This window comes from Fukomys damarensis, unplaced genomic scaffold (genome assembly GCF_012274545.1).
Source record: "Fukomys damarensis isolate Sample0158 unplaced genomic scaffold, DMR_v1.0_HiC HiC_scaffold_32, whole genome shotgun sequence".
Classification (NCBI taxonomy): Eukaryota; Metazoa; Chordata; class Mammalia; order Rodentia; family Bathyergidae; genus Fukomys; species Fukomys damarensis.
In genome coordinates this window covers 36,125,453-36,152,777 of record NW_022900944.1, presented here as the reverse complement: position 1 = coordinate 36,152,777, position 27,325 = coordinate 36,125,453, and the positions used below count along the sequence as shown (strand labels likewise).

Below are 27,325 nucleotides of genomic sequence, written 5' to 3'. Positions count from 1 at the left end.
GAGTTTGAAAGAAGGGTAAACAGTACAGACGCGTGTGGATTTACCAAAATAAATAAATAAAAATTTTAAAAGGCAGAAAATTGGAAAAGTTGTATTAGTTGGAAGGCTACAAGGAGGCGAGGCCGAGGTCCGGTTCGGAAGGAACAGCATTGCAGGGTCAGGAGGTGATTAACCGAGCATGTGGAAATGCTGAGAGTTCTCTCAGAGACCTGACCCGGGCACAAGAGACAAGAACGCTGATAAGTGGCTCCTAGAGGACACGCGGGGGTGGGGCCCGCCCCGCTAAATCCTAGGTTCCTGAATGAGCTTTCAAAGGAGGACTTGCAGCCTAAGAAAGTCAATGGGGTTCAAGGAGGCCTGCACCAGCCGGGCAATGCCACGACAAGAGACGCCGCGCTGCGCGGAAGCTCCGGGTCTGAGGCCCCAGGATTGGCCCTCAGAAAGTCCGAGCAACACTGGGGCTCCCGGCCCCACCGGGTCCAACCTGTCCTATCTTCTCACCCCCCACAGGCTGGCACCGGACCCTAGAGACTGACAGGAAGCTTCCGGCCTTATGCTCCAGGCAGCTCCGGGGCAAAAGAAACAATATGCTCTTTGTGCCGCGAGTGACACTCACCGGCCAGAAACCTCGAATGTAACCAGCAGCTTCGGGGGCGGCGGCAGCAGTGGCAGCAGGAACCGAACATCCAAAATGGCGACTCCCTCAGCCTCACCACCGCTACTGCAGGCGGAGGGATCCTTAGGAGAAAGGGAGTTTTTTAACTAACTTCACACACTAAAGCAGAAACTTCAGTACTTATCTCCCTCTCCCCGTCGATCCCGCGTCCCCTGACTGCAACTTCTTACGCCTCCCCCCGCGGATTACCCAAGAACTCGGACTCCGCCGAGGACTATTTGCCAAGGAGGAAGCGACCGCTCCAGGCAGAGCGACGCAAAGCGTAGTAAGGTTCGGGGCTGTCACTGATGACGCTAGACGCGGCTGCCGAGTCACCGCTGAGAAGAGTCTGGGAAAGAAAGATCCGGCCGACGAGAGAGCCGACGCACTTTGGTTCCGCTTTGGGGGGAGGGAGATTGGGTTACCAGGAAGCGGTGGTACCACCTGGAGTGGGCGGGGCTATGCAAAGTAGTGGGAGAAGTGAGAGGTGAGCGGGCCTGAGCAGGTCTTATCCCTAAAGAACTCCAAAGTTGTTCCTGTTACCTCTTGATACCTTAGCTTCTCTTTAATTTATGAAATGTGCTCCAAGAGGTCTTGGGTTCTATCGTTTTATGATATATTTGCAACGAGTTATATGAAAAAAGCTAAAAGATAAAGCAGAATGAATTCCAAGTCCTGCACTGCCCCTCGTCGTTTTGTGAAATCACCTAAACGCTTCAAATCCTGTTTCCTCATATATTAGAGAGAGAGAGAAAAAAAGATTCGGACTAATGATAGCTGAAACCATTTCAGAATGGGCTATGATTCCTTGAATTATTGACCTGAGCCAAAGAAAGCCTAACCAAACAGTTGCTGGCTTGATAAATAATTACTGACATGTGACAGGAGACTTTTCCATGTGAACATAAAGCAGTCCTTGATATCTTGGCCCCTTTAAAGGAAAGGTGACCTACCTAGACTAAAATCCTTCAGGTGGCCTGGCAACAAAGCAGTCCTGAAAGTGAGTAAAACTGCACCAGACTGGATTCCAGAGAAAAACCTATCCAACCACAGTCCTGAGTTTAGGACCTGAGTCATAAAAAGGAAATTGTATGCACTTTTTTTTTCTTTAGGCAGTAGTTTTCACGCAAGGATTTCAAAACACTTTACAAAAAGTGAACTGGGTATGCCCAACCATACAATTTTGCCCTTGAATTTCTGGAACACCTGCCAAGTGACTGGAAAGAAAGGAGGCCAAGAGGGAGATAATGAGAATTATCGTTTTTATTATTGAATATTGATATGCACATTGTTCATAAAGCACCTTTATGTGTAATGTATTGTGACCCTATGGAAAACCTCTTGAGTCAATATACAATTTTTATGAATAAGGAGACCGAAAGCTGGGCTTGGTGGCACATGCCTGTAATCTCAGCACTCAGGAAGCTAAAACAGGAAGATCACTTGGGAGTTCAAGGCCAGCCCAGACTACTTAGTGAAATGAAAGCCGGCCTGAACTACATATGGGGTCCTGTCTCAAAACAACAAAAAACTGTATAAGGAAGGAAACTGAGACCCAGAAACAGTGACTTGCTAAAACTCTCTTCCCCCACTGGATTTCTCAAAACTTAGAAAACTGCAGCCACTACCACCCCAAACCCATGCACACTCAGGATGGGATCAACCTGAGCAAAGGATTTGGAGAGCAGAATGTTTATGGAATTCACACTCTCTATAACCCTATGGTACTTTGCCACAGTGCAGGCCTGGATTACATGGTTAGTAAAGAGTGGAGAGGACCAAAAAGTGGTATCATGCGGATGCCTCTGAGCTTTGGTTATTCATGGAACATATGCCAAATTCATTTTAGGGTTTCCATAAAAAAAGTAGTTTGCAGGTTGCAAAGCAGAGTTACCTAGGGCTGGGGATTTACCTCAATTTTTCCAGCGCCTGTCTCGCAAGCACAAGGACCTGAGTTCAATCCCCGGTACTTGAAAAAAAAAAAAGAAGAAGAAGCTTCAGAGTTACCTAAAGTATTCTATTTTGGAACATTACAAAAACTGCTTAGAGGCCAAGATTAAGTGTTTACCATTGCAAACCACAAAAGAAGAGATAATTCATCTTCTTAAGGAGAGGAATGGCAAAGTTAAAGAGAAAATGGCAACATAAATCTTCTCCCTGTATTTTTTTAACTTACATTTTTCATTTAAAAAAAAACTCCCCCCCAAAAAAAACTCTCAAATGACATCACGTCAAATTAAAAAGCTTCTGCACAGTAAAAGATCCACCAACAATGAAGAGACAACATACAGAATAGCAAAAAAAAAAAAAAAAAGATTTGTCGACTACTCCTCAAAAGACTAATATCTAGAATTATGAAGAACTCAAACTAACAGACTCTCCCAAATTTAAAGACCCAATAAAAAATGGGCATTTGAAATAGACATTTTTTGAAGAAGTACAAATGGCCAATAAATACATGAAAAATGTGGGGAGGGGAGGAGGGGTGAAGGGAGGGCAGGGACAAGGGGAAAAAATGAGAATCAAGACCTATTCCGTAAAAGTACAGAATCCCAATGATGAATGTAACTGCATTGTATACCTAGATATATATATATTGAGTATACCAATAAACTCAATAAAAAGAAAAAACAAAAAAACAAAACTATTTTAAACCATCACACCTAACTTAATGGTGAAGGGGGATATATATTATATGATATATATGGAAAATTTTGACATATTCCTAAATGGGAATTCTGGATATTATGTCAGAGGTAATTCTACCCACAATGGTCTATAAAGTAAATACATTTCTTAATTGCAACTTCAAAAGAGATTGTGCCGTTTAGAATTAGAATTTTAAAATGTCAATGTTTTCTGGAACTTAACAAATATACTCTCTAGTTCATTTAAGAATAAAAAAAAACATGAAAAATGTTCAACATCACTGGCCATTCAAGAGACACAAATTAAAACAACATCAAGATTCCATCTTACTTCAGAAAGAACAGCTATCATCAAGAATCAAAAAATAGCAAATGCTGGAGAGACTTCAGAGCAAAAAGAAACATTTCTTCATTGCTGATGGGAATGTAAATTAGTACAAACACAAAAAAACTAAAACTAGAAATTCCATTTGACGCAGCTGTTCCTTCCCCTTCTAGGTATCTTCCACAGAGAGTTTAAGATATCATATTGTAGTGATACATGAACACCCATGTTTATAGTAGCATACTTCATAATAGTTAAATCTTGGAAGGAGCCTATATGTCTATCAATAGATGAATGGATAAAGAAAATGTAGCATATGTACACAATGGAGTACTACTCTGCCACAAAGAAAGATAAATTTGAATCATTTGTAGAAAAATGGGTGTACCTTAAGACCATAGTGTTAAGTGAAATAAATCAAACATAGAGTTTCTGATTTCTCTTATACTAGAAACCCAATATATAAATAAAGTACAAAATAAAAGACAATAGGAAAAAAAAGAAAGTTATTGCAATCCAGCATAGCCAACATATCTAAAAGCATACCTTGATTTAGTATAATCATTTTATGTGTTTTATATATTTGTTGGTCTGTTAATCTGGCTTTTAGTCTGTTTATGATAACTCGATAAAGACTTTAAAATAAATAAAGCAAAACATGAAAAAATTACATTTTTATATGCAAATAGAAAAAGTTGAAGGAAAAATTAGAATATATAAATTATTATCTTTGGGCTGGCTTAGTGGTATATGCCAGTAATCCTAGTACTTGGGTGGCTGAAGGAAGAGGATCACTATGAGTTCAAGGCCAGGCTGGGCTACACAGTGAGACCTTATCTCAAAAAAACAAGCAAGCAAACAAATAAAATAAATGGTTATCTTTGGATGATGAAGTTATAGAGGATTTTTATGTTTCATTTTTTCAATTAGCAAACTGTACCTTTATATAGGGAAAAATTCCTTACAAGATTATGTAGTTTTGTGGCTCCAAAAACTAAAGGAGACTTTTCTGGGAAGTGGGGAGTGGGAAAGAAACCCAGGACCCAACACATGCCAGAAAGGTGCTCTGCCCCTAAGCCACATCTCTAGTCCCTAATTTTTGTTTTTATAACAGCAACAGTCTGAAGCACCAAACACATTTCTAGGCAGAGATAACTGGAAAAAAGATCATTATTTTTGTGATTTTATTATTGAAATTTTGCATGTTTCAATTTAACAAATAATGACCAAAAAAAACCTGACAATGCATTGATAAGAAGTCAGATCATTGCTATTCTAGCTCTACTCACTTTGGTCCCTTACCAACATATCTCACATTTCTGGGCCTGTTACTCTGCTTTCCAATATTTATTTATGTTTTGATTTGTTCCAAAATGGATTTGAATTGGCTTACGACCCAAAAGGGATCAGATCCATGAAACTATTTTAAAAAGTATAGTCATCATAAGAATGTAAGTATGTTTTTTTTGTTTTTGTTTCTCTTTTTTCACCTTACAGTTCAACTAAAGCATTTTTTGTTTTGGCTTGAAAAAATACTTTTAATTGCTGGAGGATTCTACTCCACTTCCCGGAGACTCAAATAATCAAACCTTGTGCATCACTTCATAGCCACTTCATATACTCTACCCAGGGCAGCAGGTAAAAGCAATTCCCAGGACTTCTTCAAAAGCAATGCTCAGGGCTGCTGCAGCTATCAACAGCACATCCTTCCTCAGCCAGATCCCGATCCTCTCCATGCAGCCCTGAATATGGGCTGAATGCACTCAGAAGTCAGTTCCACTGCCTGCAGTGACACTGGCAGAATAGTAGTCTGGAAGTCATCCCGCGGCCATGCTAGGGCTGTTCTCCCAATCTGTGAAGTCAGCAGCCCCACAGCACTTGTACTCTTCCGACAATTAGTCCAGGGATGAAGCTGTGTTACAGTTTTGGAGGTAAGTCTGCCTCTGCTGCCAGAAGTCCTTATTAAACTCTGATATGGCCTTGTCTCTAAAAATATAGCCAGCAATGGCTATGGCCACTGCCGCTAGCATAAGAAACAGGAAGATGGCAAATATTAAAAGACAGTAGTTCTCCTTGTAGGCTCCACAGATGCCCATAAAGGCCAAGAGGAAGAGACAGGCACTCACCACCGTGATGATCAAGGGTAACAGGGTACACGAGTAGCCCCATGGGTCATGGTCCCCTTCGGGACAAGCTAGACTGCCTTACCTGCAGCAGTCAATCCCAGCTCAGAGGCATAAAACACCAGCAGAAGAATGCAGACCAAAAACTTGACACATTTCATTCCTCCTTTCATTGCATGGCTGCTTGGACCTACCCCACAGAATATGTACACTGACTCCCATGGAAGAAAAAGAAATTTCAGGACTAGTCAGTAAGAGGCATGGAAAAGATTTGTTTAAAAGAAAAAAGTACAGGGCCGGGAATTTAGCTCAATGGTTCCACCACCTGCCTCACAATCGTGCTGTCCCAAGTTTGATCCCCGGTACCAAAACAAAATAAACAAAAAAACAGGAAAAAAAATTACACACTCCAGAAGGGAGTGTGAGGATTCAGACAATGAGATGCAAAGTAAAGTATTTATTGGCTGATCCATGATGCGTCTCAATTTTCACGTAAGTTGATTCATTTTCTGTGCATGCGCCCTGAGCTCATAAACCACGAAAGTGTTACAGTAGAGTAGTGAAGAGCTTGGTTTCTAGTGCTACATTATCTGGATTGAAATCCCTGGTTTCCTTTATTGTGTGACCTCTAACAAGTTATGTAACATCTTTAAACGCATGCACAATGGGGCTAATAGCATTGACATCTTAAGGATAGTGTGATAATTAAATTAGCTGATACAACACCTGAAATACTTAGACCAGCAGCTGGCACATAGTAAGGGCTCAGTAAATTGCTAGCCATCTTTGCAGATGGTGAGGGGAGCAGGACATGGATGGAGGGGAGAGAGAAGGGAAGTAAAAAGAATTGAGATGTGTTATATATATGTATCAAATCCCCACAATGAATGTAATCAGTATGCACTGCAAACATCTACTAGCAAAAATAAAAATTAAAAAAGAACAAAGTACTACATAGAATAACAGAGAAAGTATTATATGTATGCAATTCTGTGTCAATAAATCTTTATCATTTGAATAAAAATGTTTTAACTGAAAAGATTACATGAAATCTCTTACATCTTTCTAATTCTCTAAAATCATTGGTTGATTTGTAATGCTTTACTATATTTCTCTGCTTTTCTATGGCCTTAATAGCATTAAATGTATGGAATTTATCCTGAAAAAAATGTAGCTGTCTTTAGGATAAGTATTATCCATCCACATTTTAGAGATAAGGAAACAGGGCCAGAGATTAAATGATGTGTCATACTTTCATACAGAATAAACCAAACTCAATTTAGACCTTCCAGCTCTGGGCTTGTTTTCTAGCCCATATTAGGATCATCCAATTAATTTATAGCCTGATTTGCATGCTGTGCTGGGTGCAAGAGACATTACAGAAGAGACTGCCAATACCATGTGGATAATTATAATCTCACTGAGGAAAACTAGACTTTTCACATTTTCATAAATACAAGGAAACTAGTGATACTTTCAACAGATAAGTCCAGAGAACATAAGTTTGTTGTTGTTGTTAGTGGTGGTAGTAATTGATTTTTGAGATAGGGTTTCACTACGTAGCTCAGACTGGTCTTGAACTCACAATGTAGACCAGGCTGGCCTCAAACTCATGTGGTCCTCTTGCCTCAGCCTCCTAAATGCTAGGATTATAGGTGTGCATCACCATACCCAACTTCAGAAAACATAAATTTTGTTTAAAAAAATTAAGATATGTTTTATATGCATATACCAACTCCCCATAATGAATGTACTACAGACATATGAATGAAAATTTTTAAAAATACAAATACTACCTACAGGAAGTTGAGATAATTGGGAGCAAGACCATCAAAACAAGGCTTTCTGGAAGATACAGAATGCCATTTGGGAGCTATAGAACTTAAGGGCATCCCTCTGTCTTGGGTTTAGAGATACAGTAAGGTTTCTGTTTTGCTTTGTGATGCTGGCGATTGAACTCAGAGTTTCACACAGAGATACAACCCCAGCCCTTTTTTATTTTTATTTTGAGTCAAGGTCTTGCTAAGCTGCCCCGGTGAGGCTCAAACTCGGGATCTTCCTGCCTCAGCCTCTCAGAAGGTTGAGATGACAGCCATGTGCTGTCACACCTGGATGAGTTGCTTAAACAGCTCTAAATAAGTATCAGCAACTGAAACCCATGGGTCTATTAGCGTAGACAGGCAGCTCTCTCAGAAGAAACACAGTCAGCCTGTTTGACAATAATTCTTCTTGTCTCTCCATATGCCAGACAACTCACCCGTGACAGGACAGCAGAGAGGGCAAACCCTTGGGAAATACAATGACAGGAGTCAAAAAGGCGGCTCCACTGGCCCGTTTTGTTAAGGTTTGAGTCATATGAGTCTATAAATAAGTCCTAAATTCAGAGAGAAACTATTCTTTCTGCTGTCGTTTATGTAATGTTTGCCCAAAAAGCATGTTCACATTTCTTTTAAGCACAGTCCCCAGTTCACTGACCTGGGAAGAGGATTTTAGAACTTAACCCTTCAGTTATGACAAAAACCAGAAATGAAGTAAAAGTTAAAATTCCGACAGCCAATTCTACACATTCTTTGAAGTCTGATCGATACCATTAGGAAAACTAATAATGAATGGAATCATGTGGTGAAAGCAGGTCCTAATACAAGTAAAAAAAATTAAATTAAATACATAAATAAAAGGAAATCTGTTCTGTATTCCCTCTAAGTGAAAATCAAAGCCCTGAGGGAAAAGGCTGCCTCTTTGCTTTAGAAATTTTTTAAGAGGCAGCCCAAAGTCCTGCCTGAGATGCTCTATCTCACAATATTTTCTTTTTCTCAGTTATTCTTGATGTAAACAATTCTGGTCTTTGTTGTTGTTGTTTGTTTTTTGGGGGGGTACTGGGGATGGAACTTGGGACCTTGCATTTGTGAGGCAGGTAGCGGCACCACTGAGCTAAATCCCTGGCAAATATCTGTATTATGTTTTAGACTTTGGAGGGGAAAACCTCACTGGGTATGAGACAGCAATCAACTGGAACCACCAACTGAGAAAATGATGCCATTCTCCCATGAGGGAAAAGAAAACTGAGAGGTCACCAGGGGAGGACAAACCAACCAGAAGCAGAGCAGGGCTTCTGACTCATTGTTCTCCACTCAATTTTATTTTCCTAACATGGGCATTATCATTTGCATAGAAGAATCCATGGTTAATTGCTTTTGTTTTCCTTGATGTGCATAGCCTCATCTTTGTTCCTCTAAAATAGGCCGCATGAATTGCTTTAAAATTAACCTGGGAAGTCCAAGAAGAGCAGTAACTGGGGCAGCCAGTCCTCGGTGTCCAGTTCAGGGAATGCCATGCTCCTTGCCAGGCTGTGCCTATGCACCAAAGGACAGTCTAGGACTCCAACAGGTGCCAGGGTGAGGAGCCTTACTTCTGAAGAGAGGCAGACAGGTGGCTATGCCATACCCTTGGCCTTCACTCCTCAAACTAACCTCATATTCTCTGAGTAAACTTTTGTTTGTTTTGCAGTGCTGGGAATCAAACCCAGCATTCTGCATGCTTGGCAAGCACTTTACCACTTAGCTACATTCCCCAGCTCTCATGTGAACTTGTTATTTATGAGAAAGGAAAAGATTTTTTCAAAGGGAGACATTGGTTTGCAGATGTCACTTTTGCATATGCAGGAAAAGACATGTAAACTCACCTGGACACAGAAAATAGAATTTACATAACCAATAATGGCATTTAATTTAAAATTTACTTTTGCATTTTTCCGCGAATCTAAAAGGAGTCTTAAAAATACAGTGAATTTAAAAAAGACAAGGAGCCGGGTGTTGTGGCTTAATCCTGTAATCCCAGCACTCGGGAGACTGAGGCAGGAGGATCACTGTGAGTTTGAGCCCAACCTGGGCTACACAGTGAGTTCCAGGGCAGTCTGAACTACATAGTGAGACCCTGTCTCAAAAAAAAAAAAAAAAAAAAAAAAAAAAAAAAAAAGAAAAGAAAAAAGAAAAAAGAAAAGGAAACAAAAGCCAGTCAATAAGAAACCAAAAATAAAAATTACTTGGGACATCTTGTTTTCTCAGCCTCTCCTTTATCAAGATGCATAGAATCACTAATCAGAACATAGCATATAATAGAAACTGAAAAGACACCTAATATTTACTGGCTACTTACTAAGTGCTAAACAGTTTCATGTACATTATTTCTTTTAATCCTTATTACTGTCCACATTTTATATATGAGAAAAAGGAGGCTTACAGCTAATAAGTAGCAGAGTCTCCATTTGATTCCAGGATTCCACTGGTCTTCTGGAAACACTTTCCTCCATCATCCATTATGTTTATATACTAATTTTTCATTCACTCACTTTTTTTTTTTTTTTTTTTTTTCTCTATTTCCTCTTTTTTTTTTTTTTTTTTTTTGGTCCCAGGGATCAAACTTAGTTCCTTGCACTTGCGAAGCAGGCAGTGGAACCACTGAGCTAAATCCCTGGTCACATTCATTCATTTTTCTTTGGATTTTTTTTTAATGCTGGGGATCAAACCTAGGGTCTTGCCTGTGCTAGACAAATAATCTATCAGTAGCTATATCTTCAGCCTTAAGTGCTAAATTTTAAAAATTCATCCAGCTTCTTAGCTCTTTCACACATATTTCACAAGAGGCACCATTTAACAAAGATCTCAGAGTTACTGTCAAGAGGGATTTAAGTTCGGATTGTTCTGCTCCCTGAAGAAAAGAAATAATTATCAGAAAAATAAGGATCCAAGAGAAAACTAAAATTGATTGACTATAATTAATAAAATTCTGTAGGTCAAGAATCTTCATCTAAGAATTCTAAAAATTTCAGAGACAGGGATAATTATATGTGTGCGCACAGATACACACACACATACACAGATTATTACGGTAAGCATAGAACCACAGAATTTAAGAAATGGAAGGGATTATGAATGTGAAAACTTTAGACCCACACGTAGATAGCTATGTAAATACTCATTCCCAGGTTCCCTGATTCCCAGGCAAATGCTCATTCCAGGACTAAGGAATCAGGTCATTTTCTTTAGCATTTCAAGTCTCCAGTTAAGATCTTCAAAGTCAACCTCTTCCGAGTCATCAGGATCAATGGACCGGCTTGTGTGAGGTTTTACATCAGGCAAATCAGGTAGCAGTGAGTTACGGAAACCAATCTTGACTCTTGATTCTGGCTGTGGAGAAGTCTGAGGGTTGAGTCCTGGACCTATTCATTTCAATGAACATAATTAAAAGTCACAAGGCAGCCCTCCAGAAAGAAATCCCAGCCTCAAAGAAAATAACGGTTGTGCTGTGCTGCATTGTGTTGTGTTGTGCTGCATTGTGTTGTGTTGTGAAGGAGTTGAGGACATATCATGTTTTTAAAAAATGCCTAATTGGTTTCTTAATTATTTCAGGATGCAATCACTTGAGGAATTGTGACTTCAGAAAGGGCCATTTGGCCAGTCATTTCCTACAAGCCATAAAGATTCTTTGGGGAGGGCTGGGATTTTAGCTCAGTGGTTCTGCTGCCTGCCTTGCAAGCACAAGGTCCTGAGTTCAATCCCTGGTCCCCCCCACCAAAAAAAAAAGATTTTTAGGGGAAAGGCATCCTTCCCAAATCAAGGCCAGAAAGTAGCCTAAGTCACTAGACACGGTAATTTGGGTTGTAAAGAACCTGAATAAACAAACTCCTGCAAGTAACTATTCACTTCCACTACCTTTGACATCCCACCCTCATATCTCTTAGTAATACAGTATTCCTAGAATTTACAGCTGTAGTCCAGATGTCCATTTGTCCTGCTATTCCCTCACACATTTATTGCTCTTTGCCTAAAAAGAATGAAAGTATTTTGCTTGGGTCATTTCTTTGGAATTCACTCTCTTGTGAAGATCCCCATATACGTGTAAAATTAACAAACCCTGAGTGATTTTTCTCATTAATCATCTGTTGTGTTAATTCACTTTCTGGATCTAGCCAACAAGCCTATATAAGCACCCAGAAGTGGTAGGAGACTTTCTCCCTCCCCTACAATTGCTTTTGAGAACGCAGCAAACGGTGGCTGGAAAGCTGGGTAACTCCCCCATCATGCAATAGTTGGTATCATTAATGATTTGCTGGGCTTTTAAAAGAGAGACAGCTTGCCGGGTGTGATGGCGCATGCCTATAGAATTCCAGAATTCAGAAGTCTGAAACAGGAGGATCACTGTGAGTTCGAGGCCAGCCTGGGCTACATAGTGAGTTCCAGGTCAGTCTCAACTACATAGTGAGACCCTGTCTCAAAAAACAACAACAAAAAAAAAGACACAGCTTTTCAAAGTCATGACAGGATAATCTAGTGATAGTGGTTTTAGAATTCACTTGTTTAACGACTTTCTGAGATCCCATAAAAGCAAACAATGAATAATCTCCCTTATAAATATAAAATTTTGCCTGTGATTTAGGGGGTGGACTTTGGGCTAATGTAGACTACATTAGCCCAAATTCCCAGCAATAAGTGTCCTAGTAGGAATAGCTTTATTTTTCTGCTAACCTTCAGCTACTAATGTTTTGAATCTCCTGAATTTTGGAAGGTCCATAATATGCCAAATTATACCATTAATTTCAAAACACTATCCACAAACATGTTGAAAACTGTTAGCTACAATAAAACAAGACACTGTACCTCTGGTACATCACTAACAGACTTCCATCACCAGTGGAGAAATAGTTGTATAATAACTCACATATCTTCAGCGAGTAGCAAGCAACTCAAACTTCCACCAGCATTTTCTATACTTACTAGGAAGCACTGAAGGAAGCAATGTGTTCTTATAGTCATTATTCTGAAGGAAAAAGATCAATGGAAATGTTTACATTTCTTGTAAAAATGGAATTAAAGGGTTTGAAGGGGTAGAAGGGAGGGGAGGGTAAAGGGAGGGTGGGGACAAGGGGAAAAAATGAGAACCAAGACCTGTCATGTAAAGGTACAAGATCCCAGTAATGAATGTAACTGCACTATCTACCTAGAATGTACCAATAAATTAAATTTTAAAAAAAGAAATGTTTACATTTCAGATGCATATTTTACACACAGCAAGCCTGCAATAAATATTTTTTAAAATTAACTTTAATTAATTTCACTTTAGAACAATCAAGCTTCCTTCCTGTTTGGGGTAGAAAACCAATATACTCCGGAAATTAGTCTATGGGTCTTGCTTCTCCTGTCACCTGTGACATTGTACAGGAGCACAGGAAATCTTTTTTTTTTTTTTTTTTTTCAGTAAATCACAAAACTGTCAAGGCAGTGTTCAAATTTATAATCCTCCCACCTCAGACTTCTAGAGTGCTGGGATTACATGCATGCATCAACACACCTGGCTAAAATCCAAGGAATCTTTGGAGCTGGAGGTGGTACTTCTAAAAAAGATTTCCATTTAATTAAATCAGAGAACTTTAGCTGGGCATGGTGGATTATACCTGTAATCCCAGCAGTGGGAGGTTGATGCAGGAGAGTCTTGAGATGAAAGCCAGTTTAGAATACATAGTGAGTTCAAGAACAGCCTGCCAGGGGTGGTGGCGCATGCTGCAATCCCAGCACTTGGGAAGCTGAGGCAGGAGGATCACTGTGAGTTCAAGACCAGCCTGAGCTACATAGTGAGTTCCAGGTCAGTCTCAACTACGTAGTGAGACTCTGTCTAAAAAAAAAAAAAAAAAAACCACAGAACTCTTTCTTCAAAAACTAAAAAACAAGAAGAAAAAAGTGGAACAGAGAGAAGGAAGTATTCAAGATTAAAGGTTAAGACAGCAGGTGCAGTGGCTCATGTCTGTACTCCCAGCTATTTGAGAGGCTGAAGCAGGACTACTGTGACTTGGAAGCCAGCTTTGGCAACTTAGTGAGTCCTTGTCTCAAAACAAAATAAAAAGTGCTGGGGACGTAGCTCAGTAGTAGAATGCTTGCCTAGCATGTATGAGGCTCTGGGTTCATTCTCCAGTACCACCAAAAAAAAGTAAGTAAATAAGTAAACACTTTAAAAAGTAAAAATAAGAAAAAAAGTTCTGAGGATGTAACTCAGTGATAAAGCTTACCTACTATGTGTGAGACCCTAGGTCCAATCCCTGGTACCACACACACACACACACACACACACACACACCACAAAGTTGAATTCCTCTACCCCCACCCAGGACTGGGGATTGAACCCAGGTTGCTATACCACTGAGCTACATCCCAGGACATTTTATTTTTTTGTTTTGAGACAGGATCCTTCTAAATTGCCCAGGGTAGCCTGAAATTTGCAATCCTCCTGCCTCACCCTCCTTAGTAGCTGGGATTACAGACAGGCGCCACCATACCCAGTTTTTTTTGGGACTTTAATTTCAAAAAAATAACTGCAAACAATATTTTGAGCCAAGAGTGATGGCACACACCTGTAATCTCAGCACTTGGGAGGCTGAGGCAGGAGGATTGCTGTGAGTTCAAGTCCAGCCTGGGCTACATAGTGAGTTCAAGCCTAGCCTGAACTACACAGTGACATAGTAAGACTTTGTCTCCAAAAAATAATAATAATAATAAAATATTTTGAGACAATTGGGAAAATTTAATATAAAGTACATATTATATGACAGTAAGGAATTATTTTCATGGTATTTAGCGTAATAGCACTGTTTTCTATTATAAAAACAAAGATATATGTTAGGAGTACATATAATCACAGCCCTCATCACAATGTTTTGGTTAAGTAGCATAGTGTTGTAGCACAAGTCATTATGCACACAGCACACATTTGTGGTGTTGCTGGTATACACAAACCCCCTGTGCTGACAGTCGTAAAAATATGACATGCACAATTATGTACAAGACATCATACTCGGTTATGTCAACAAATAACTACTTAACTGGTTTATGGTTTCACTCACTGCACTATACTCTTGTCACTCTTTTAGAGCGTGCTCCCCTTTTTAGAAAAGAAAAAGTACACTATAAAACAGTATGCCATGTTGTACTAGGGACAGCCTCATGCACCCTGTGTCTCTTCATTGCACCAGAAGCCAGATCAACAGCCCCATCGAGGCCTGTGTAAGTACACTCAGCAACAGTCACACAATGATCAAATTGCCCAATGATGTCTTTTCTTAGAATGTACTGGTCGCCAAGTCACACACAACCACACTGAAATATTTACACTTAAAACTGTATAATGTCTGAGATTTGCTTTAAATTCTTCCCCTTCCTCCCCCTAAACTGAAGAAGAGACAGAGGAAATAAGAGCAGCAAAATGTTGAGAACTGGTAAGAATGAATGATGGATACACGCAGTTCACTGTATTATTCTAATTTTGTATGTACCTAAATTTTCCACAGTAAAGGTTTCTTTGTTTCATTTTCGAATCAGAGGTCTCAGATTCCAACAGTACAAGCTGAACAGTACACACAGTGTAGTTCAGACCAACACTTTCAACACAGAAAATCAGACTTAGTTTGTGTCTAAACATAAAATCTTAGAAAAAATGTTCAAGAGTCAGAAATGCCTGTACGGTAAAAAGGAAAAGAGCATTTCTCTTTACTTTATGATGAATGAATAAAGACAACTAATGTCTATGGCTCTTTAGTTTTTACCCATTCGACCTCTCCAGATTTATATATACAAAGCTGTGAGGTTTTTACTATTTTAATATGAAAGTAAATTGTTTTCCCTACACATAAGTAGAATATAGCTAATCTGAAACATGAATCTAAATCATTGTACACAATTTTCAGATTTGTCCAGCTCCATAAAATGTTCTTTGTAGCATGTACTTTGCAACTGTCGAGAGTTTGATGAGTGACTAGCTTTGTTTTCTCATGAGTTCAGAAGAGCAACACATCAGTATCCGTTAAATGATTGCAAGTATCTCCCTGGTCTTAAAAAAAGATCTGATCTTTCAAAAGGCCAATTAGAAGTATAGTCTGTACTGCAAACAGTCCCATTCCAGTTTCGGTGTTCCCACTCATACTGACCTGTCTTCCAGGAGGAAGGAGCGGGACATAAGGACAGAGAGACGGCAAAGGTGAGGGACCCGGTGTAGGCATCAGAGATGCCCCAGATGGATCACCAGTTCCTACTACAGTACCACCTCCTCTGCCAAGGGGATCTTTCCTGACATCCTTGACAAATCCAATACTGTCCAGATCTTCTACAGCATCAGCCTGAGGCAAGGAGGTAAGAATCCCACTGTATTGTCAGTTTTTCACAGATGTGCTTATTGCGTACTTACTACATGCTACACACTCCTGAAAGCACTAGGACGAAATGACAAGCAACGTGATACAGTTCCTGCTCTCATGGAACATATGTACTCTACTCAGTTAGTTAAAAGCAACTTCAGATTTTCTAGCCCATAGACTTCTTTCCTTCCCTTTCTTTTTTTTTCCTTCTCTTTCACTGACTGTCTTTTTTGTACCTAAGAAGTACAGCAGTGATTAACAGCAATATGCAAATATATACAAATATGTCTACAAACTTCATTTTTTTTAAATGTAGTCCAGGCTGGTCTTGAATTTGTGGCAGTCCTCCTGTCTCAGCCTCTCAAGTGCTGGGGTCTACACACCCAGCAGTCTACAGACTTTAGCAACGGTGAACTCTGAATGTATTAGTTCATTTGACAAAAATCTGATTGCCTAGCAGAAGCCAGGAACAGTGCTGGCGTGCAACAGTGGGAGAGACAGGTTATAAACAGGATCACTAAGTGAGCTCTATAGTATGTTAGCCAGAGACAAGTGCTATAGCGAAAAATATAGAGCAGAGAAGAGGAGGAACGTAATCTCAACACTGAGAGAGGCTGAAAGTTCAAATCCTGCCTGGGCATTTACAGACCCTATCTCAAAATACAAAAAAAGAAAAAAAAAAAAAGCAGCTCAGTGGTAAAGCAACCTTGGGTTCAATTCCCAGTACCACCAGAGAGAGAGGGGGAGAAGGAAGAGGAGGAAGAAGTGAAGGTAAGAAGGAGAAGGATAAAGAGGAAGGAGGAGGCTAGGGATGTAGCTCAGTGGCGCAGCACCGGCCTGGCCAATGCAAGGTCCTGAGTTTGATCCCCAGTATGTAAAAAGAAATCAGTTGAAGATTAGCTGGGCACATGGTGGTGCACACCTGTAATCCCAGCACTCTGGAAGCTGAGACAGGAGGATTTCTGAGAGTCCGAGGCCAGCCTGGATTACTTAGTGAGTTTAGGGCCAGCCTGAAATACAAAGTGAGACCTCGTCTCAAAAGACAAAAAATAAAGCTGGAGTAGGGAGAGAAGAAGGAGAAAGAAGAGGGGGAGGAGGAGGAGGAGGAAGAGAAGGTGAGGAGGAGAAGTGTAAAAAGTGGGAGGAGAAGGTGGATGAGGAGCAGGAGGAGGAGGGGAAGAGGAGGGAGAGAGTAGGTAGAGATTTTAGAGAAGGCAGCCAGAAAAGGCCTCAGCCAGAAGAGAACATTCAAGTAGAGACCTGAAGGAAGGGAGAGGGACCAGTCAGATACCAAGAGAACACAGCACCAGGGAAAGTACAAAGGTCCTGAGTTGAGAATGTGCGTGTTTGAAGAAACATAAGAAGGCCAGTGTGGCTGAGACAGAGTAAACAAGGGGAGTCTGATAAACAAGGGGAATGCCGCTGAGAGACATGCTGAGAGCAAAGAGCAGGTAGGTCACTCACAGAAAGACTATTATTCTAAGGGAAGTAAACCTCCACTGTAAGGCCCAGGATTTAGCTCGGTGGTATTGTGCAAATTTTGAAATGTATCATTTTTCAATAAGCTGCATGACTCTTAGAGAAGAAAAAAAGGTTGGAGTCCCTATCAAGAAAACATCAGAAGCAAAGCATTAGAAAAGATGTGTGTGTCCCTTAGCCACAACCCAACCTGATATACACTGCTCCAGCAATCTGTTTTCTGTTTTAGTTTTTGGGTGTTTTTTTTTTTTTTTTTTTGGTTGGTTTTTTTTTTTTTTTTTTTGGTACCAGGGATCGAACTTGGGTCCTTGCCCTTGCGAGGTAGGTGGTGGAACCACTGAACTAAATCCCCGGCCCTGCTCCAGCAATCTGACAGCAGTGCAGAATCCTCCATTGCTCCATGACCTCACCGAGCAGAAGTCTGACAACCGAGTGTGAGGCTTTCTTTTATGAAGAAGTCATCAGACACGGCCTAATTAATCATTCAAACAAGTAGCTCCCCACGCGAAGTGATCACAGTGGCTCGGGAGAAATCCTTCTTGCCTAAAGACACTTGGTGACTGCCTCTGGGAGGATTAGTCCAGCCTCCATTATGACGAAGATGACAACCAGCAAAACTTGAAGCCAGCCACACAGTCACAACTCTGTATTCCCAGCACAAGGAAGGATCCCTTGAACCCAGGAGTTAAAGATCAGCTTGGACAACAAAGTGAGGCTTCATCTCAAAGCAAAATAAAAATCTTGACTACATTTGTTCTATATTATGCATTGCATGGGACATTCAGCTTCCTTGCATGTATTAGCTAATTTAATCAACTCAACAAATTCATGAAACAAGTACTATTATTCTCTCCCTCTTCACAGTCCAGAAAATTGAGTCTTCGAGGGTTATTCAGTGTCTCATGGGTAATAGATGGTGGAAGTAGGATCTGAATATGGATCATTTCACTTTCTCTCTCTCTCTCATGTGTGCATCTCATGTTTGTGTACTGGAGATTGAACCCAGGGTCTCTGCACTGAGCAACATCCTCAGCCTCTCTTGTTTTTACTTTTTACTTTGAAACAGGATCTCAATAAGTCCCCAAATTGCCTGGGTTGGGTTAGAAATGTCAATCTGCCTGCCTCAGCCTCCCAGAGTGCTGGGATTACAGGCATATGCCACCACACCTGGCTTGAACTAATACTCTGAACCTAGACCAAATGACACTGCTGTGTAGCTTTGCACCTTGCAGCCTTTATTCCAAGATTTATTTATTAAAGTACAGGCTGGGGATTTAGCTCAGTGGTGCCGCCACCTGCCTCACCTGCACAGCGAGTTCTATCCCTGGTATCAAAAATAAATAAATAAATAAATAAATAAATAAATAAATAAATAAATAAATAAAATAAGGTGCAAAATATGTGCAGGACAATGTGGTCCTCCCCACTCCATGCCCTGTACTGGGAATCGAACTCAGGACCTTGCGCTTGCCAGGCAGGTGCAGCACCAGTGACCTACATTCCCCACCCTAGGACAATATTAAGATCTTAAGATCTGAAAATGTTTGAGACATTTCTGGATGAAGCATTTTAGGGTCCTTCATCTATGTTTTCAACCCTGTTCTTCATGTATGAGTCTGTTAGGTATGGTAAGTAGCACAGTACAAACTTCACCTACTTCACAATTCTTCCAGAGTAACTCTGCAAGCTGCATCCCTACGTAGAAAAAAGCCTCTGGAGCATAATAAAAATGTTGGCCTCAAATCCTTTCTTACTTTATTTATTTATTTATTTTGCAGTACGAGGGATAGAACCTAGGCCCTTGCGCATGCTTAGCAAGCGCAATCCCTGAGCTACACCACTAGCCCACATTTCTCCTTTCTTGAAACAACTTATCATAACGGTTACCTTGGATTTGTAGGGCACATGATAGTTCTTTGCAATTTCTACCAAGTATTGCTCCACTAGAACTTGGGGTAGAGTGTTCACGTTTAATTTGTGCATTAGCTGCAAATGAAGAACACAACAGATTTGGTTATCAGATACTTGCACAATGAGAAACAAAAGCAACGTAGGTGGTCTTTCAACTCTGAATCACCATTCTCCATCTCTTTAGCCTCCATTGTCTAAGATGTCTAATTTTTAAAATACATATAAAGTAGTGGCAAAGAGGGACCCTGCTTGTGAATGTATCCTAGGACAGCCCTACCTTAAGAGTTAAGGAAAGTCAAACCACTTCCTGAAAAAAGTAAATACGAGAAAAAAATATTTCAAATAAAGAATTCTGATTTTGCTGGGCATGGTAGTGCATGCCTGTAATCCCAGCACTTGGGAAGCTGAGGCAGGATTGCCACAAATTTGAGGCCAGCATGGGGTACATAATGAGTTTAAGACCAGGCTGAACTACATAGCAAGACCTTATCTCAAAAAAAAAAAAAAAAAAAAGAGGAATTCTGGGCCAGGGCTTTAGCTCAGTTCAAGGTCCCGAGTTTGATTCCAGGTACCAAAAAGAAATGGAATTCTGGGGCTGAGGGATGTAGCTCAGTGGTGCCGCTGCCTGCCTCAAAAGTGCAAGGTCCTGAGTTCAATCCCCGGTACCAAAAAAACCAAAAAAAAAGGAATTCTGATTTTGGGGTATTTAAATTACATATGAAGTGATATTTAACACATTTAATAACCAGTACAGCATGGCAGTGAACAATCATAATGAACACTGAGGGCCAGGGCTTTAGCTCGGTGCTGCTGCACCTGCCTCTCAAGGACGAGGTCCTGAGTTCGATCCCTGATACAAAAAGAAAACACAACTCAGAATGGACAATGAATGACAAAAATATCCACTGGCCTGAAACAAGGACAGTGGCCAGGTCTCTGTTTTCTAGCTGAATGTCAGTCCTGAATTACTAAGTGTGGTTATAATGTCATTGTTCAAGAGTTGAAGTTTCTAAGTCTCATTAGCCTCCTTCTAACTACCAGGCCTGTTACATTTGGAAAAAATGTATGCTTGCTTTCTTTCTTTCTTTCTTTCTTTCTTTCTTTCTTTCTTTCTTTCTTTCTTTTTTTTTTTCTGGTATTAGGGATTAAACTCGGAACCTCGTGCTTTTGAGGCAGGAGGCAGAACCACTGAGCTAAACCCCTGGCCTAGAAAAATGTATGCTTTCTTTAAAAAGAAATCACTTCTCTTTTTTGAGGGACGGGATAAAGGGCTTTAGCTTCTTTTATATAAAACTTTGCTATTTCGTAGTCCATTAATTGTATTCAAGTTGCTCCGCCTCCAATGCTAAATTTATTTCTAAACATCTGGCAGTTCAGTACAAAATTATATGTTCTTAGTTTGCTTACTTTTTCCTAGACTTCTTGGCTTAGAAAAATGCATGTCTGTGGGAACGGTGTTACCTGAGGGTTGACAGTTCCAATCTCGTTGGTTCGACAGAGCTGACCATATTCTTGGCTGTATTTTGCACATAGCTGATTAGATACCTGCAACAAACCATCACCGATGAAGAAAGGAAGGCAGAATTCATCCAGTTATGGCCAGCTAACTTCAGATGAAGACAATATAAGAAATCACAAATCACTTTTCATGTTATGCCTGGAGTTGAGTTTTTTAAACATCAAACACCAATCACAACAAACATTGGCTTTTAAGTATACGATAAATGTCAAACTCAACACCTCTAATTCTAAACATCTCATAAAGTGTGACACTACTCCTCCCTGAAAGACACCCAATTTTATGTGCCATTTTGATTTTTTTTTTTTTGGTTTTTTGTTTGTTTGTTTGTTTGTTTGTTTGTTTGTTTTTGGTAACCGGGGATCGAACTCGGGTCCTTCCGCTTGCAAGGCAGGCAGCAGAACCTCTGAGCTAAATCCCTGGCCATTTTGATTTTATTAAGGCTTATTTATTTTCTTTTATCAGTATCATAAAAAAGTATTTATTTTTCACTTAAAGACTAACAAAAGAGACCAGATATGGTGGTGCACACCAGCAATTCCAGAATTCTTTGAGGCTGAAGCAGGAGGATCACAAGTTTGAGCTCAGCCTAGGTCATTTAAGAATTTAGAGAGATCCTGTCTCAAAATTGTTTTAAAAATTTGTTTTCACAAATGGGCTGGGGGTGTAGTTCAGTGCAAAGGCCCTGGGTTTAATCCCCGGTGCTGAACAAAAAAAATATTAAGAAAAGAAAATACTCTTAGAAAGAAGGAAAAAATAGAAACAAAGCTTCTGTAAATAGGGAGGGGTGGGGGGTAAGGGAATGGGAAGAAAGAAGAACCAAGATACATCATGTGCAGGTACAAACTCCCAGTGGTGAATGCACTCGTGATGTATACCTAAAATGTACCAATGAATTTGAATGATTAAAAAAGAGAGAGAGAAAAACACTCTTTTGGTTAACCTTAAGAGGGGGAAGGATTCTCCAAATAACCCCACCATTCCGAATAAATCACAGTAGCAGTACTCACATGACACAGGGAGTTAAAATTGGTCAAACTTACTATTCTCAACTCAGGCACCTCTGAGAGCAGTCGAGGAGCTGCCCAGATAAGCGTAGATACAGATTCGGCCAAACCGGAGTCTAATTCCCTAAGAAAGGCAAAAATTATGACACTCAGGGTGCCGTGTTTTCCTCTTTTCCCTACTTCAGAGGTAGTTCATATTCAAAGGTAGCATAATGTTCACAGTGGAGTGTTAATTGACTTATTCTTTAAAACTAACATTGGAATATAAATCTATGTAAAAGTATATGGAGGGAGGGAAGGAGAGAGATTAGAGGCAAGGCAAATTGTACAGGTGTCTTAGAAGGAATGCGTGGGATTTGTTGTGAAGACCATCTCCATTCAAGTGCCGTGGGTGACTTAAGGACACTTCAGCTACTAGAGTCAATAGTCTGCAACTTAATTATTCTCCCAAGAGTACTGTGGAAAAATATAGCAAGATTAACATCTCTCCCAAGCCAGATATAGCAGCACACACCTGTAACCCTACCACTCTGGAGCCGGAGGCAGGAAGATTGTGAGTTCATGGCTATCCTGAATAAGAAGATGTGGTGTTGCCGGGCATGGTGGCGCACGCCTATAGTCCCAGCACTCAGGAGGCTGAGGCAGGAGGATCGCTGTGACTTCAAGACCAGCCCGGGCTACATAGTGAGTTCCAGGTCAGTCTCAACTACACAGTGAGACCCTGTCTCAAAAAAAGAGAAAAATTTCTGGTGTGCTGATAAACAGTAGGGTGATGATAAAGTGACAAAAATGTACTGAATGATTCAAAAAGCTAGAAGCAGTCAGGCATGGTTTCAACACTGCACAATATATACATGTATCAAAACACTGCTGATACTGGACAAATATGTATAGTTTTCCTGTTTTTATGGGTCAGTACTGGGAAAAAATTGATTACATTTTCTCGGTGTTGAACAATTCTTTAATGTTATTTAGTATTTAAACAGAAAATATGGACTCTGTGTTTTCAGCTCCTTTGCAAGTGCAAACCAAAACACTATGCGTGTTATATGCAAACAAAACAATGAAACGAATTTTTTTTTGTTTTGTGTTTTGAGACAGAGTCTTACTATGTAGTTGAGACTGACCTGGAACTCACTGTGTAGCCCAGGCTGGTCTCAAACTCACAGTGATCCTCCTGCCTCAGCCTCCCAAGTGCTGGGATTACAGGCGTGCGCCACCACGCCCAGCTTGAAATGAATATTATTAAATTTAACAGACTTAATATGATGGACCACATATTCCAAGATTACGTTGTTCTTCACATGTATGGATCTGTTCTGGTTTACCAGTATCACCATTAATTGCATTCATCACTGTACTGTTGTGCTTCCTAATTATAATGAATGTTGGCTCATATATCTCTCCACTGATTCATTCTCAGGCTGCAAATGTACCCTCTTTTTACTTATACAACTTCATCCCCTTAAATCACATGCCAACATGCACTTAAGGTAGTGATCAGATATTTTTATTTTAATTCTTTTAAGACTATCATCATTTTAATGACCCCCCCAAAAAATTTTTTATTTCCTGGAGAAAATAGGCATCTACCCGTGGACCCATCTTGATAAAAGAGCTGTGAGGCCCTACATCACAGGGGCTCTTGGTGTGGGTGTTTCCAGACAAGACCATCTTCTCCAGACTAGTGCTGAGAAACGCTATTTGAGAAAACCAGAAACGGGGGACTTGAGCTCATTTATGTCTAGCTGTGGCAACTCAAGAGTCTTCCCTTAGTATCCCTAGGCCTTCAGTATAGGCTGTCTGATGATGTTGTCAACTAATTCCTGGGGCTTTCTAGAATTTCAGTCCTGAGAGTTCTCATTCTTTATATCCTGTGAAGCAATATAACAAGGAGAAGAACTTGTTTTTGCTTGGATACCAGCTGTGAAACCAGAATTCTGAGAATTGCAAATTCTTTTTTTTTTTTTTTCTTATCTTGATCTAGACTTCCCCTAATCTTTGAAAGCAATGTCCTATCCAGGTAGGCAGGCACATTCTGAGTCTTCACTGTTTTGTCCCTCCCATTTTCCTCTCTTAGCAGAGTCAGCCTTTGACTTTGGTCACGGTCATGAGACTCAGGCTGTGGCAGTACTGTTACTTCATTCTGGTCACAGTGACTGTTACAGATTCCTCCTGCCTGAGTTTCTCACTGGAGGTAGAAGAAGCCCTTTTCCTGTCACTGTGAGGACTGCAGGCCTGAGTCCAAAGGAGACATATTTCTAATCTCCTGAAGGATCCAGTCTGAGATTGAAGTAGAAATGAAAGCCCTAGAAAAGGGTTATGGCACTCCACTGTGAGATCCAGACATCCTAAGGCCCCTTCTTCTTTGTTCTCCCTTAAATTCAGTCAAGTGAGTTCATAACTCCTCCCACTTTAAATTTTTTAAACAAGGTAAACATAAGTAAGCAGGGTGTGGTGGTGCCCACCTGCAATGCCAGCACTTGGGAGGCTGAGGTAGGAGAATTGCTGTGAGTTCGAGGCCAGCTGGACTATACAGTGAGACCCTGTCTCAAAAACAAAACAAATAAATAAATAAAGGACCGGAGATGTAGTTTAGTGCAAAGGCCCTGCTTTCAATCTCGAGTACCAAAAATAAATAAATTAATTAATAAGCAAATAAATATGAAATAAAAGAGAGAGAAAAAAATTGTTCAGTGGTTCCAATAGGCTAACGCCTACCCTCTCCCTCACCAGGTGGAGAGACGCCTCCTCACTCCTTTGGTGTGAAATGATGCACTCACTTTGTGGCCTGAATCAGGCTAACCCGAGCCAGCAGCAGGTCACAGTACAGCTCCAGGATCTCCATGGCCTCCACGAGGTAGTCTTCCCGGATGATGTGCTCCACTCGGATCCGTGCTCGCTCATCCTTCCCAGAGGCCAGATAATCCGCAATCTCCTTCCTTGCTTTCTGGGTCTGCTCAGCTGCAGAGTGCAGAACAAAGCAGGCATAGAAAAATGAATGTGCAAAGAGGGTTTGTTGAATAAAAAAGCATTTTACACAATACAGTGAAACTCTGGTTTAATTTTTTTAAAAAACCCAAAACATGCACCTAAAATAGTCTATATACGCACACACACACACACATACATATATGTGTGTGTGTTTATGTGTGTGTGTGTTTCACACTAGCTCAGAAGTCACACAGTGTGTTCAAGGCCAGCCTGAACTACATGATGAGACCCTGTCTGAAAAAACAAAGAAACAACCCACCCCCCAAAAATGAACAAACAGAAAAGAAGTAACTGGATAAACTGGAACTCATGGCCAAGTCTTCAGGCTGCAAATTCCTATGCCTTTTCTCCACCTCGTTTGTTCTTTTTCACCCCATTATGCCAAACAATGAATAAGTGGAGTCATGTTGGACAGGTAACAATGTAAATGTAACCTGTCCTAGTCCAATACATTAGGATAAGTAAAGTCGTATCACCTCGTGTTATCAGGTGCTGACTGAGACTGAGAAAAGCTTTTTCATAAGCCAGGAAAACCTCTGAGCCTCCACACTGTATATTTCCTTGCCACAGCCTAAAAGCGATAATCTCATTACTGACTAGCGTTACTCTCACTGCTAAACATGTCGACATGCAACTGCATTGGAATTCAAGAGCAGCACAAAGCTCAATGCTTGGAAGGCAGCATAGACACCTCCAAAGTAGGCAACTATTCTTTTCTCTAAACAGATCAGGGAAAAGAAATCACAACAGCACCCGACTTAGTGCAACACAATAGTGCTGAACTGCTGTCACACCTACTCCAGTACTAGTAAACATTTAAGTGTGCCCAGGTAATACTCTGTGATACAAACAGAAGCCTGGAGTGATAGGTCAAGACTGTTGCTGTCGTTAACAAAGGAATAAATTTATGTTGCCATGCCTACTGGCACCTGCCTGTAATATCAGCACTCAAGGGGTGGAGACAGGAGGATAGCAGTGAGTTCAAGGCCAGCCTTGGCTACATAGTAAGTTCAAGGACAGCCTGGACTACACAGCCAGACCTTGTCCCAAAAAAGAAAAAAAGAAGGCCAGGGATTTAGCTCAGTGGTTTGGTGGCCTGTCTTGCAAGTGCGAGGACCCGAGTTCGATCCCCGGTACCAAAAAAAAAAAAAGAAAAAAAAGAAAGGAATTAATGTAAGATGACTATACTGTTCTACTTATCTAAAATCACTCTCAAACTATGTTTACATTTCATCCTTTGTAAAAGAATAAAAGGGATAATATTTATCTGGATAATAACATGCAACACTGGCCAGGGGTGGTGGTACACATTTATAACCCCAGAACTAGGGGAAGCTGAGGCAGGAGGGTTTCAAATTGCAGTCAAGCCTGGGCAACTTGGCAATTTAGCAAGATCCTGTCCTAAAAAAAAAAAAAAAAAAAAAAAAAGATTAGGGAATGTAGCTCAGTGCAAGGATGCTGGGTTCAATCCCTAATACTGCAGTAATCATCATCATCATCATATCATCATCTCCCAAATCACTAGATTGTGAGGGTGAAATACAAGAACATATGGGCAAGTTTCACACTTAATAGCATCATGTACATCAATGTGCACCACCTCATTGCTCATGGTAACAGTAAGGGGCACCCACGGGTTTTCCCATTTCATTAGTTTGGGATACTTTTCTTTTCTTTTTTTCTTTTTTTTCTGGTTTTTTTGACTCAGGGTCTCACTAGGTAGTTGAGACTGACCCGAAACTCACCATGTAGGCCAGGCTGGTCTCGACCTCACAGCGATCCTCCTGCCTCAGCCTCCCGAGTGCTGGGATTACAGGCGTGCGCCACCATGCCTGGCTGGGATACTTTTCTTAGGCCTCTGATATCTAAATCATGCTCAAATATCTGCAAGATCTGGCTAAAGAACACCCCAAAGTCAATTTGGAAGTCGGAGTAACAGCTGCTTCCCTACCAACACATGAGCGGTTACTGAGCGCTCAGAGAGCGGGGTTTAACTGTACAATTTATTTCACCTGAACAAGCATACGTCAAAGGGCAGTGGTGTTGCAGCTAATCAAGAGGTTGATGACTTATTGTCAGCCACCCGAATGAGGAAATGGAGAATACAGGAAACAAGTTAAAGAAAGAAGATATCTGTCTGCACTTTTCCCTGTTCACGGAGGGACACTACTTGAGCTGTCACCAGGTAGAAAAAATTTTAAAATTAAAAAAAAAAAAGAGGCTGGGATTTAGCTCAGTGGTGCCCACGCCTGCCTCACACGTACAAGATCCTGAGTTTGTATCCCCCCCCCGCACAAAAACAGATAAAATGCCTTTTCAGAAAAATTGGCTCAAACTTAATAACTACTATACATTTGAAAAGACTGATTAAATAAAATTCCCTACTGTGAGGGCCGGGGATTTAGCGCAGTGGTCCACCACCTGCCTTGCAAGCGCAAGTACCTGACTTCGATCCCCAGTACCAAAAAAAAAAAAAAAAAAAAAAAA

General features: G+C 40.6%; 2 protein-coding genes and 1 pseudogene across 3 annotated transcripts in view; all 3 read right to left on the bottom strand.

The window, feature by feature from the left end:
* Ap1g1 (adaptor related protein complex 1 subunit gamma 1) overlaps positions 1-1,013 on the bottom strand; it is a 79,618-nt gene extending 78,605 nt beyond the window's left edge. For both annotated transcript variants that reach the window (XM_010644470.3, XM_010644471.3), the window contains exons 1-2: positions 866-1,013; positions 617-738 (exon numbers count right to left, since the gene is read on the bottom strand). The gene's annotated coding sequence lies outside the window, so the exon portion shown is untranslated. The remainder of the gene's footprint in view (positions 1-616; positions 739-865) is intronic.
* On the bottom strand, positions 310-9,085 carry LOC104876475 (annotated as a pseudogene).
* Positions 9,086-10,778: 1,693 nt separating this feature from the next.
* LOC104876476 (IST1 homolog) overlaps positions 10,779-27,325 on the bottom strand; it is a 17,402-nt gene continuing 855 nt past the window's right edge. The window contains 7 exon segments of the mRNA XM_010644516.1: positions 10,779-10,969; positions 12,525-12,567; positions 15,722-15,910; positions 19,295-19,393; positions 20,780-20,863; positions 21,881-21,968; positions 24,628-24,808. Coding sequence (XP_010642818.3) covers positions 10,779-10,969; positions 12,525-12,567; positions 15,722-15,910; positions 19,295-19,393; positions 20,780-20,863; positions 21,881-21,968; positions 24,628-24,808 — 875 coding nt within the window.